This window comes from Tenrec ecaudatus, chromosome 6 (assembly GCF_050624435.1).
Source record: "Tenrec ecaudatus isolate mTenEca1 chromosome 6, mTenEca1.hap1, whole genome shotgun sequence".
Lineage (NCBI taxonomy): Eukaryota > Metazoa > Chordata > Mammalia > Afrosoricida > Tenrecidae > Tenrec > Tenrec ecaudatus.
Window position 1 is genome coordinate 14,855,959 of NC_134535.1, and position 12,004 is coordinate 14,867,962.

At 59.2% G+C, this 12,004-nt stretch overlaps 1 protein-coding gene across 1 annotated transcript; it reads right to left on the reverse strand.

Annotated features, from left to right (window-relative positions):
• Window positions 1-1,168: 1,168 nt before the first annotated feature.
• Window positions 1,169-6,193, reverse strand: RASD2 (RASD family member 2). The gene is made up of 2 exons (XM_075552694.1): window positions 5,908-6,193; window positions 1,169-1,927 (listed from the first exon to the last, which is right to left on the reverse strand). The coding sequence occupies exons 1-2, from the start codon at window positions 6,176-6,178 to the stop codon at window positions 1,398-1,400; spliced, it is 801 nt and encodes a 266-aa protein (XP_075408809.1). The 5' UTR covers window positions 6,179-6,193; the 3' UTR covers window positions 1,169-1,397.
• Between the last annotated feature and the right edge of the window lie 5,811 nt (window positions 6,194-12,004).

The window sequence follows — 12,004 nt, forward strand, 5'->3', positions numbered from 1 at the left end:
ATGCCTGGGAGAGGCACGCCCTGGGGTGGCCGGAATGCCCAGTCTGGCCACACTCCTCCACTTGGACATGCTGTATGAACTAGGGAATGTGACTTGCCCTCTCTGGGCCTTTCCAAGGTTGCCTGGAATGCCAGGAAGTCTCAAGAGTGAAATACAAAATGTGTCTGTCACCAGTGGAGGGTGAGGGCCTTTGGGGTCAAGGTTCAAGCCCCACCCAGCCGGGGCCCCTGCAAGCCTAAACTAAAGGCAACCCACCTGCAGCATCTGTGCTAGACTCTCCCCAGGCTCAGTACCTGAACCTAGCTGCCCCCTCATCCTGCCCACAGTGGTGTGTGCAGAAGTCAGTGGGGGGCAGCACAGAGGGAGAGGCTGGGTGTGGTTGAAGGGGGATGGGCCAAGGGCAAGGGCTCTGCCCTGGACCAGCTGGGTGCCAAGGGAGGGCCCTGAGGCATATAACTCCCCATCCCCAGCCTCAGCTTCCTCCTGTGGGAAATGGGCCCCAGGACCCCTGCCTGCTCTGTGCTTGCCTGAGGGCTTGGTAAACCAGGATGCTCAGCTCAGGGCTGATGTATTGAGCTGCAGACAGGGACGGGGGCCCCTCTCTGGGAGTAGGGAGGAAGGTGTCCCCAGGGGAGCAGTGGGGCCTGGTGGGGAACAGGGTGAAGGGGTTTTTACAGTACAATGATTTCCATTCTACCTGACACACCAGAACAGCTGCATCAATAAAACACAACCATCAGAGGGTGGGGGTGGGGCTTCCAGGGGCTGGGTGTGCAGTCTGGGACACAGATGTGACCTGGGATGCAGACACATCTGGAACAGGAGTGTGGCCCGGGACAGACGTGTGCCCGGGCGGTGGGCATGGTCTTAGAGATGGATGTGGACCAGGAGATGGATGGAAGGTGGCCATCTCTACTCCAAACAGAGACCGCTGGCTCGACGTCAGGGTGGGAAAGGAGTGATTCTGGGGGCAGCAGGAACAGCCAGCCAGAGGACAGGCATTTCAGGAAAGGGGCCTCAGGCAAAGGGGTCTCTCCTAGTTGGGCCCCACCCTCCAGGAGCCCTCTATCCCATGGCCTATCCCGGAAGTCCTGGCCCCTCTGCTGTGAGACTTAGTTCTGGCTCAAGAACAGGAACACACCATCCAGGCCAGGGCTCCACCGTCTGCCAGTCTGGCATCCTGCTCCAAGGTCCACCGGGGAGTAGGCGCAGCGGGGAAGCCACGGGAGCCAGGGCTCCTGGAAGGGGCGAGGAGGCTGGAGAACATACAGTGGTTGAGTGGCCCTGGCCCCCTCCAGCCAGTGCTCAAGGTCCCAGGACGAGATGGCCGGTGGCAGGCGTCTGGGTCTAACTAACTCCCTTAAGGCAGTGCCCGAGGCGCCCGTCCCAGCGTGCCACTACTGAATGGTGCACTTGTCCCGCTCCCGGGCCTGGCCCTCCCGCAGGACCTTGGCCTTGATGTACTTGAGGTCGCTGTTGACGCTGGGCCGGCGGGCGAAGGGAGAGACCATGCCGTAGGCGTCCATCTCCTTGACGCGGCGCATGCAGAAGGGTCGGGGGTGGAAGGCGTCGCCGTACTGCACGGAGATCTTGCGGTGCAGGGCGGGGCTCATCTCGTGGGGCAGCTTGGCCATGCTGAAGAGCACGTAGAACATCTCGTCCACGTTGGTGTTCTTCTTGGCCGACACCTCGAAGTAGGCGCAGTTCTCGTCGCCGGACACCAGCAGCTCGGCCTCGGTGCTGGGCACCTGGCGGCACAGCTCCCCGTGGTCGTTCTTGTTGCCGCAGATGACCATGGGCAGCTCAGCCGCCTCCTTGGTCTTGTTCTTCAGGCACGACTTGACCTCCAGGATCTGCTTCTGGAGACGCTTGACCTCGTCGAAGGATTCCCGGCTATCCAGGCTGAAGACCAGGATGAAGACGTCGCCTGCGGGCGGGAGGGGGGACACGAACCCAGAGGAGGTGAGTCACAGGCCTCTCCTGACATTGCCGCCCAACCCTGCCTCTGCCAGGCTGGAGACAAGAGAGAAGGATTTCTGGGATGGCCGGGCTGCGTTAGAAGGAGGCCTTGCTCATGTCCCACTAGAGTCGGTTGTGGCCCCAGAGGACCACCACCCATCTGAGGCTGCCCATCTTTCCGGGAGCTGAGAGACAACTCATCTCTCTCCTAGGGAGCTGGTGGGTTTGACCCACTGACCTTGCGGTTAGCAGCCCAGCGTGTAACCCCCACACCCCCAGGGCTCTTCCAGAACAATCTGTGTCATTTCCATGCAAAGTGTGGGGCAGCAGGGTGGTGGTGGTGAAAAAGCTTCTTCAGTACATGTCTCCCAGGACTAGGACTGTGCCGGACACATTGTGGGATCTCAGGGCAACTTCGCTCAACCTCTGTGTCCCCATCAGGGCTCTAGGTGATGGCTGGCTGGTGGGATGATGTGGCAGTTACACAGACATGGACTGGAGAGGATCTGGGAATAGCAGGTAGCACCTGCTCAGGTGTTGAAGGTTGGGCGATTAAGGTCAAGGTCAGCGCAGGATCTGGGGCATCCTACCTGCTGCCCTCACTGACTGCACCCAAACCTCTGAGGCATGACTGCCTCCGTGCTACAGATGAGCAGACTGAGGCTGTGAAGGGCCAGCAAGGTGTTCAATGCAGTGACTGGATTTTGCCCTCTCCGAGCCCATGCCTGAGACTTCTCAAAAAACTATGGGAAGAAGAGATGACTCTTGACCTCCCAGATCTATGTTCCTGCTACTGTCTGCTTGCTATGCTGCCCGAGCAAGGGGCTAAAATCTACAGGAGGGTCTGGTACGGAGGCGGCGGCAGTGGGGCCGAGGGTGGAGGTGGACACAAGAACAGAGGGCTCGGGGCTAGACTCTATTGCAATGCCCACAACTTGCTCCTCAAAGGCCCATTTGTCGGATGAGGAAAACTGAGGCTCAGGGGGAGGCAGTCAACCACTGGACCAAGCTCTCGTGGCAGGGGGTGTGGAGGGGGGTGCCTCGGAACTATATAAGTTCAACATCTCACAGAACGGGCTACCTCCCTCCTCTGGACCCTCAGGGCTGGCCTCTGTCTGTGCCCCGCCCCCCAACTCCCTGCCAATAACAATACATGCCACACTCAGATCCCCATTCCAGGCAGTGTCCTGAGGCAAGGGTAGACTCAGCCCCCGTGCCCCGGGACCCAGCACGTGGTGGCCGTGCAGCCACGCTGGGTGAATTGGACGGGACAGAGTGGCATGAATGACAGTGCGGGCTGTTTTGAGAAGTGTCTGCCAGGCAACATCAGCCTGGCAACTGTTCCCGCTGCGGCTGCCAAGGCCTGTCCCATCAGGCTAATCCCGGGCCCCAGAGGACTCAGCCATCCCGACATATTCAAATGCAAGACCAGGCCCAGCTCCTGGGGCTGGCAGCTGGGTGGAGAACTGGCAGCGGAATTAATGGCTTTCAGAATTGCCCGCACACGAGCACCAGGTTGGGAGAGGAGGCACGGGTGGGTGCGTGAGGACAGCCAGAGGCAGAGCCAGGTGCTCAGCATGGGAGGTGTACCTATGGCAGACAGACAGAGAGACAGGAACGGCCCATTCCCAGGACGTGGGGAAGAACACCACGGTGGGCACGGGCCATCTGTGGCACTAACAGAGGGCCCGGCCACCTCTGGGTCTCTGGCGCCTTGGCCAATGGGGCTCGAGCCTTATCTGTAAGGCTTAAAGGGGGAACGTGGGCTATTTGTAAGGACCGAATTAATTCTGAAGATGTGGGCGTGGTCCCTCTCTGCACCTGCTCTCCCCCGCCCTCTGCCATTCGCTGTACCTATCTCAGGGGTGCGTGCCCACCCCCAACACACACACCCAAAGAGCAGCCACTCATGTCACACCCACGGTGGGCGGGAAACTCCCCACCCAGGCTCTTTGATTTGGCACGGCCCACTGCCTCTCCCTAGAGACTGAGTCAGAGACGACCTAACCTGGCTAGCCCCCCACCTCCCCCCAGGTAGTGGAGCCAGAATTCGAACCCAGCCCAGCTCGGGGCTCATTCTCCCTATATGCTCCCTCTCTGAGTGCAAGTGGACCAGAGAGTCATTAAGGGCAGCCTGGCTGAGTACGCCATCTGCCCAGGGCACCCAGGGAGAGGCCCACCCATTGGCTCAACCTTGGCTGGAGTGCAGACAGAAGGGCTGGGTGTAGTCATGGGTCTCTTGTATAGAAGAATCTCGAAGGGGGGGGGGGAGGTGGTATTCAGTAGTGACCTAGAGGAGTCCTGCTGGCATAGGGGTTATGCATTGGGCTGCTAACCAGAGGATCAGCAGTTCGAATCCATCAGCTGCGCTGTAGGAAAAAGAGCAGGCTTTCTCCTTCCATGAAGAGTGATAGTCTCAGAAACCCAGAGGGGCAGTTCTACCGGGTCCTCTAGGGTCTTGATGAGTGAGTGGGAGGGTTACTTGGCCCGCCCTCCATCTCTTCTTCACTGCCCAGCAGTGGGCGGGGCCAGGTTTGGGAAAGGACCCTGAGCAGCACACAGTGGTGCCCTGGGGAGGCTGACCTGATTAAAAACCAACACAGCACTTTCCTGAACACAGCACTTCCTAGCTCCCCATCAAGCACGTGGCTGTCTGTTAGCACTTCATTCTTGCAGGGACCTCTGCTGCAGGAGCTCCGAAGCATGCGTTTATAGGTGAAGCAACGGAGGCACAAAGAGGAGGCGATGCTTGGAGGCAGTCACGCCAGGGAGCGGCAGAAGCTGGGTCTGGAGCCAGGCAGACAGACCCCCACTCGGCCGGCCCTTTTAGAGACCACGTGGTCCGAAACCCCCACATCCACAATCCCTAGCCCCCCAAGGCCTGCTCCTCACTGCTCCCAGCAGGGACTAGACTAACAGTTCTCAGCCTGTGGGTTGGGACCCCTTTGGGGGGGGGGGGTCAAATGACACTTTCACAGGGGTTGCCCGATTCATAACAGTAGCAAGATTACAGTGACAAAGTAGCAATGAAAATAATTCTATGGTTGGGGGGTCACAACATGAGGAACTGAAACATGAAAGGGTTGTGGCATTGGGAAGGTTGAGAACCACTGACCTAGAGGCTGCAGGATGGCTGAGGGACAAAGTCTGAAGCTAGACTGACAGTCAACCCTGCCGGGCCTCAGTTTCCCTACTTGCAAAATAGAAGCCAATACCTACCTCCGAGGTGTTTACATGCGAGTCCCTAGGCAGTGCAAACAGACAATACACTTGGCTGCTAGCTAAAAAGCTGAAGTGATGAGTCTACCCTGGGGTGCCTCGGAAGAGAGGCCTGGCAATCTCTGTCCCCCAAAAGCAGCCACTGGAAGCTCTGTGGATGTACAGTTCGCCTCTGACACACGGGGTCCCCTCGAGGGTGGGGGTGAGGGGGTCAACTTGACGGCAATGGGTCTTAGGTATTCACATCACTGATTCCTAGGTAAAAACATGCCAAGGGCTGAGGAGGGGGCAGACAAACAGACCATGCTAATGCGAGTCAGTTCTGACTCACAGCGCCCCTATAGGGCAGGGGCAAACGGCCCTTGACTGTGTTGCTTCCTTTATTACCAAGCCCCTTGTTCGGGCAGAGCCCCCTTCCCCTGACACTCCTTTGGCTGATGGCTCCCCAAGTCACTGCCCAAGGTCTGAGCAGGGGCCAGCAAGTGAGCTCAGCACCAGGATCAGGGAGGCAGCAGCTCGGCAGTGTTCTGTTCCCGGGAGCAAGACCCCCACTGCCCGGCTATCTGCCCAAGTTCTGCCCTGGAAGGGAACCGCAGTCAAGAGTAATCACTCCAGGGACAAGCAGGGCGGAGCAAGGGCTCCCTCTCTAAGCCTGCTTTCTGGCTGCGACCTTCCTTGCATTCTGCACCGTGAGGGGCAGGGCCCAGCCCGGGCCCGTGGACACCTCACCTGTGAGGATGGAGAGCCTGCGCATGGCTGGGAAGGGGTGGTTGCCGGACGTGTCCAAGATGTCGAGCTGGTACATGTCACCGCGGATGTTGTAGACCTTGCGGTGGAAGTCCTCGATGGTGGGCGTGTATTGGTCCTCGAAGCGGCCGTTGAGGAAGCGGGAGACAATGGAGCTCTTGCCCACCCGAGAGGCCCCCAGCACCACCATGCGGTACGAGTTCTTGGCGGGCACGCTCAGTGTGCAGTTTCCGCTGGACAGGGTCTTCATCATGGCTCGGGGCTGCGGCAGAGAGCAGGGGGAGGGGGAGTCAGGGGGCCCTCGGCTGACGCTGTGACCTCCTTCCCACCCACTGCCCCTTTCCAGGTCTCAGTTTCCCAGCTGTTGACCGGGCGTGCTGAGGCCCTTGCTGCATAGGGGACCTTGCGGCTTTACCCACTCAGCCCTTCATGACCTCTTCTTTATCTGCCCCTTCGTTCGTCCGCCCCCTCCCTCGCTCAATCATGTACTCCCTCAAGTCAGTTAGAAGGCTGCAGGGCGGTGCGAATGGACTACACCTGGTTAATGGGCTGGTGCTTTGAAACCACCCAGGGTGCTGCAGCAGGAAGGCCTGGCGGTCAGCTTCCATAAAGACTGCAGCCAAGAAACCCCCAGAGGACATACAGGTCAACCTCGTGGCGTGGCCCACGAGGTTGTCAGTGTGTTAAAATGATGCAACAGCACAAGGCAACACTGCCACCACCTTAGGGAATGGGCAACCAGAGTTCCCATCCTTGCTGGGATTGAGCTCTGCCAAGTAGCTTCCTCTTTCTGGGACTCACTTTTCCCCATCTGCACAGTGGGTCCCCAAAAGAGGCCACCACTCCTGGTGAAGTACAAGGTTGTCGAAGAGAGGGAGGCCCTCCGTGAGGTGCCCTGCCATGGTGGCTGCAGCCGGGGCCCTCAAACAGAACGCCCATGAGGGGAGTGCACGGCCGGGCGGGATTTTGTTCTGTTGCCCGCCAGGCTCTGCCATTCTGCCACGACGAATTGGAACCGAACCGCTGCCCCCACCAACGATCCAACTGATGGAGCCGCTGTGAACAGCACATGCCAACGAACTTGAGAATCTGCTCTGTCCCCAGTTCCCCCAACCCTTCTGACTTGGCCTCCCTGGACACTGCCCAAGGAAGGGAGCAATGGGCATTTCTGAAACACAAGGGCCACGGCCCCTCCGCCCTCCCAGGAAGCGGGGAAAGACTGTGTCGGGCGCACATCTGCCAAGCTCCAAGGTCAGCGCTGGCATGGTTCCTGGAGCTGCCTCGGGAACCTTTGCCTTTGGGGGCTCCCTCCACCTGCAGGGCAGCCCCTCCGGCCCAGATATTTTTACCCCACAGGCTTTGAGTCTGTCCACCTCCAGGAGACCCAGAGGCCTGGGTGGGGGTGCAGCTCCCAGGAGAGGCCTGAGCCAGGGGCTCAGTTCTATGAGGAGGAGAGACCTGAGCCAGAAAGTAGGTGGACGCAGCTCTAAGGAAAAACAGACCTGGGTCAGGGGTGCAGCTAAAAGGAAGGATGTCTCTCCAGTGAGGCTGTTGGTTTCATGGGCCAGAGGCTCAAACTGGGCTTCACACCCTCTCCTCCACATAGTTTAGAAGCACCAGGCTGGGGGCCAGGCTGTAAGGACCAGGAGCTGACCCATGGGTGGCCCCAGGTTCCCTCACCATCCTAAGAACAGGGGTCCTGGGGCAATCCAGAATGTTCCCTAGACATCCTCTGGCCTCAAGGAAGAGACTGAGATGATCCAGGTTTTCCAAACTCCACAAGGTCTTAAGACCCGCTCCACACGCCTCCCTCAGGTCCCCTGAGAGGCCTGCCCAATGCCTTCCCAGTCTGAGCTCCCACCCAAGTCTGCCCCCACTTCACGGGAACGCCGAGCACCGTCACTGGTTAGTCTGAGCTTGCCCGAGGACTGCCTTCTGGCTCCTCTCCCTCAGAACATGCCCCCCTGCCCCCTCTTTTTAGCATCAGGGCCTGGTCTAAATGCCACCTCTTCTCGCCCACTCCCCTGGCCCCTCACCCCAGCAGGGGTTTTCGGGAGGCAAGCTTCTTGGGTAAAGAGCTGAAAAGACTGCAGGCCAGCCATATAAGGCGGGGCAGGCTGCACACTGCACAAGAACACCAAGCTGGGTGGGCCAGGGAGGGCCACACCGGTCAAGGGCAGGATGTCTGTCTGTTCAGCATATAAAGTCAGAGACGGCACTTTTATTCAATTTGCACCACCGGGCAGGGACGTCCTAACTGTACTCTGGGTGAATGCCCCAAATCCACGGCCCTGTTTCCCCAAGGCACTCACCAACATACTAGTTTTCTGTGGCAGCCACAATACCTGCAGAGTGGGGCAGCCAATGAAAGGAGAGAGGGCTCTCAGCACACGGGTGTTCTGGCAGCTCCTGTCCTAGGTACAAAGCACCCACATCCACTCACGTGCCTGACCGAGGCCCTGAGCAGAGTCTCACTAGTAAACCAGCTCTTAAAAGATCACCTGATTCATAACAGCAATTGTCAGTATCTGGGGTCCGCACATCCCCACCAGGGCCAAGTGCCCGGGACCAATATGAATGATCTCAGAGATCATGGGTCACGGTGACCCATGACCCGGCAGCCACCAGAGCAATGGCCGGGGCCAGCTGCCCAAACCCAACCAAGCTCACTGCCCTCAAGTCACTACCGACTCACAGCAGCCCCATAGGACAGGGTAGAACTGCCCCTGTGGGTTTCTGAGACTGTAAGTCTTTATGGGAGTAGAAAGGCCAGTCTTCCTGCCGAGGAGCTGCTGGTGGTTTTGAACTGCCAACCAGGCAGCGTTTCATGCTGTAGTCTGTAGGGCCCTCAGGGCAACACAGGGAACGGTAATCATCGCTGGAAGGTATTCTGTAATTAACGTATGCCAGGGAATGTTCTAGGGGCTGCATGCAGATTAACCTGCACAGAGAGGTCAAGGAGCTGACTGAGGAGGCACCTGACCCCAGCCAGTCAGCCCCACGCTGTGGCCCCGTCTCCTCACCTCCTCCCTCTGAGGGTCACACTGAAGGACGTTCCCCTCGGTTCAGGAGCTAGGGTGATGTTCCAAGCACTAAGATCATACCCTACCATTCATGCCTGACGCCATCTTTGAATCTCTCTCTCCCACAGCACTGAGGGCGGTGTCATGGACACAGTAGGTGCTCAGTAAACGAGCCCCGCATGGTTTCTATTCTTGACTCACCCAGAGCCTGACTCTGGGGTTTCCCCTGTCCCCCTGTGCCCCCACCTGACCTGCCTGGCTAGCCCAGGGGCTGCACTCATGGAGGTGTTTCCCCCCAAGGGCAGCCCTGCTGAGGACCCACCCCCACCCCCCATGACCCAGCCCCAGGCCTCAGGGAGCTGCCCTGGGAATGCCTGTGGGTGCGCAGTGGGGAGGGGGCCACTGCAACGGATTCTTCTCAGCCACCTTCCCGGCTGAGCCAGCTTGCTAGGCCTTCAGTGGAGGGGGGATACGGAGGCCCTATGCCGAGGCAATTCCCTCCCCAAGTTCATGTACAAGGAGCCGACTCTATGGGCGAAGAGAGAGGAACAAAGGAGAGAGAGGAGCCCCAGCGACGGTGTCTGTCTCCATCATGCCTTGCTCCTGCCCCTAGCCAGACTGATAGAGTCACACTAACAGCAGTGACTGTGTAAGCCCGAGGGGCCACAGGGAGTCCGAGAACAGAGGCAGGGAGTCTGAGGGAGAAGCCGGAGTGTCCAAGAGGTGAGACATGGAGTCAGAAGTGGTCAGCAGGGGCAGGGGTCAGAGAGAGGAGGCAGGGGGTCAGTGGAGGTACTCTATCAGAAAGGAAGCAGGGAGTCAGAGAGGCACAGAGAAGGACAAACACCCACGGCATTCTTCTCTCTGATTAGACTGTGTGTCTTCACATGGCCCCAGCCGCGTGGAGCGGCGTGACACACGCAGACATCTGGACAGCAGGTGACAGTGCCTCCATGGGCCCCACCCCTGCCCTTTTCTCCCCTCTCCCCTCCCAGAGGAGGCTCTCGGGGCAGTCCGGGGGACACAGCTTTCTCCTCTTTCGCTCCCTGTAGGAGAACCAGGCAGTGAGGAACACACAGGGCAGAGGTGGAAGACAAGATTGGCAGAGACCAACGGGATTGGGCAGCTGGGGACTGTTTCCCCAGGGACCACCAGCAGCAGGATGCTAGAATGCTCACCCCGGCACGGGGCCATTCTAGGGGAGGGGGAAAAAATTAAAAGCCCCCAAGTAGAGCTGGGAGACGCGGTCTCCGTGGACTCTTCACGGATAAGAGGGCCACAGTGATGACTGATGGGTCACTGAGGTTCAGAGAGGGTGTGTCACTTGCCCCAGCTCACACAGCAAATGACTGGCTCTGAAGTCTGTGCTCCTAACTCTAACAACACCCCGCCCCCCCACTCCACAGGGAAACTGGAAAACAGGAACCCTTTTCAAAACAAGGTCTGACTCAGGGCAGCCTCAGCCGGTGGCCACAGGGAGAGAATGATACCTGTGTATCGTCTAGTCTCATGTCCTCTCCCTGCAGGCAGCTGGGGGTGGACACCCTACCTGGACTCTCCCTGAATTTGCCCGGATAGCTCCTCGCTCCCCGCCCCCCATGTGCATCTGTGAAGTCACCTCCTCTGTACCCTGAGCCCCTCCCCCAGAGCCTGCCTGGGAAATGGAGGGATCAGATGGAACCAGGAAAGCAGGGCCGTCTGGGGTGCCCCTCCCACAGCATGAGCCCCTGAGCTTGTTTCCGTTACACCCTGACCCTCACCCCTCAGATATCCCCCATGAATGAGCACTCCAGTCACCCTGGGCACGCATGCTGTACTTGCTGACCCCCATGCCCCACAATGCGTGGAGACCTAGGGGCATTACAAAGGCCCCCTCCCCTCCCCTGGTAGTCCAACACATTAGAGAGCAGCCAGGCAGATTCCAGCAGCCAGCCTTCCCTCTCACCAGCCTGCCAACCTTGGACAAGGGACCTGGCCTCTATGGTAGCCATCTGTGGAGTGGGTCTGCCAGACCCAAGCCCACCCTGTTCCCCTAGAGTCCATCAGGAGGGAGGCTGGCACAGCTCTGGGCACACGGCAAGGGACCCACGGGGGACTCTGTTCTTTGTGGCACTCTTGGCAATCAAAGGGCTTCCTAGGGAAGCCAGGGTGAAGGGCCAGGAATGCAGACAGAGATCATGGGGGCCTGGAGGACTCAACGCCCCACCTTGTTGATCTGATGTTAGGGGATGAAGTCTGAGTCAGGCATCTGAACTAACTGCCTCTTTGAGCCCAGCCTCCTACTGGACATTGTCTCTTATCACCCTTCCAGAGGGGGTGGGGGAGTGGCCCCCAGAGAAGCCCCCAGAGCTGCCTGGGTGTAGGAGGTTGGGGGTTCCAGCCAGCTGAGAACAGAAAAGAATTCGCAGGAAACTCACTCCTTGACCCAGACAAAAAGCTATGGACAAGGAGGAGCTGGCTCAGAGGGTCCCTCCCAAGAACAGGATCCCAGGGTCCCAGAAGCCAGCACCTGGCTTGGGCCCAGGTGAGCGCGATGGTGGAAATTAAGTGACATTCCCTGGGCTTCCGTTTCCTCATATTTAAGTGGGCTATTTGTTGATCTAGCTCTTTTGACCAGCAAGCTAGAAAATAGTCGGTGTTCTGTACATCTTTCCCAGGATAGGAGAAGGACCTAACACCCAGCCTGGCACACCGGAGGGGCTCAACTAATTCAGCAGGCAAAGTTGCTGGCACCACCGCCGCCTAGGTGCTCGGTTTAACTTTGCCCTGCTGCACAGTCACCTAGCTTCCCTCCCTCGGGCCGATGGGCCTTTAACCTTTCTTCCCCGCCGCCCCACTCGCTCCAGCTGCCCGGTTCTGTTGGGATATCTCTCTCCTACCTGGGAATGGCGGGCCGGGCCGCGGGCGCGGCTCGGAGGGCTGCCAGGAAGCGCCTGGAGGTGCGGGGAACCGCCTGCCGCTCCGGCTGCGGCTCCGGCTCCCGCCGCCGAGCTGCCCTGAGTCTGCGGCGGCTCCCTGGTCACTGCGCCGGGCTCCTCCTCTGTGCGGCTCGGGGA

Bases quoted from the DNA above. Each gene is read 5' to 3' on its own strand.
- RASD2 (XM_075552694.1), bottom strand. From the start codon at position 6,178: ATGATGAAGACCCTGTCCAGCGGAAACTGCACACTGAGCGTGCCCGCC. The intron at 1,928-5,907 runs GTGAGGTGTCCA...TCCCGCCCGCAG, and splicing joins CAGGCTCTCCATCCTCACAG to GCGACGTCTTCATCCTGGTC.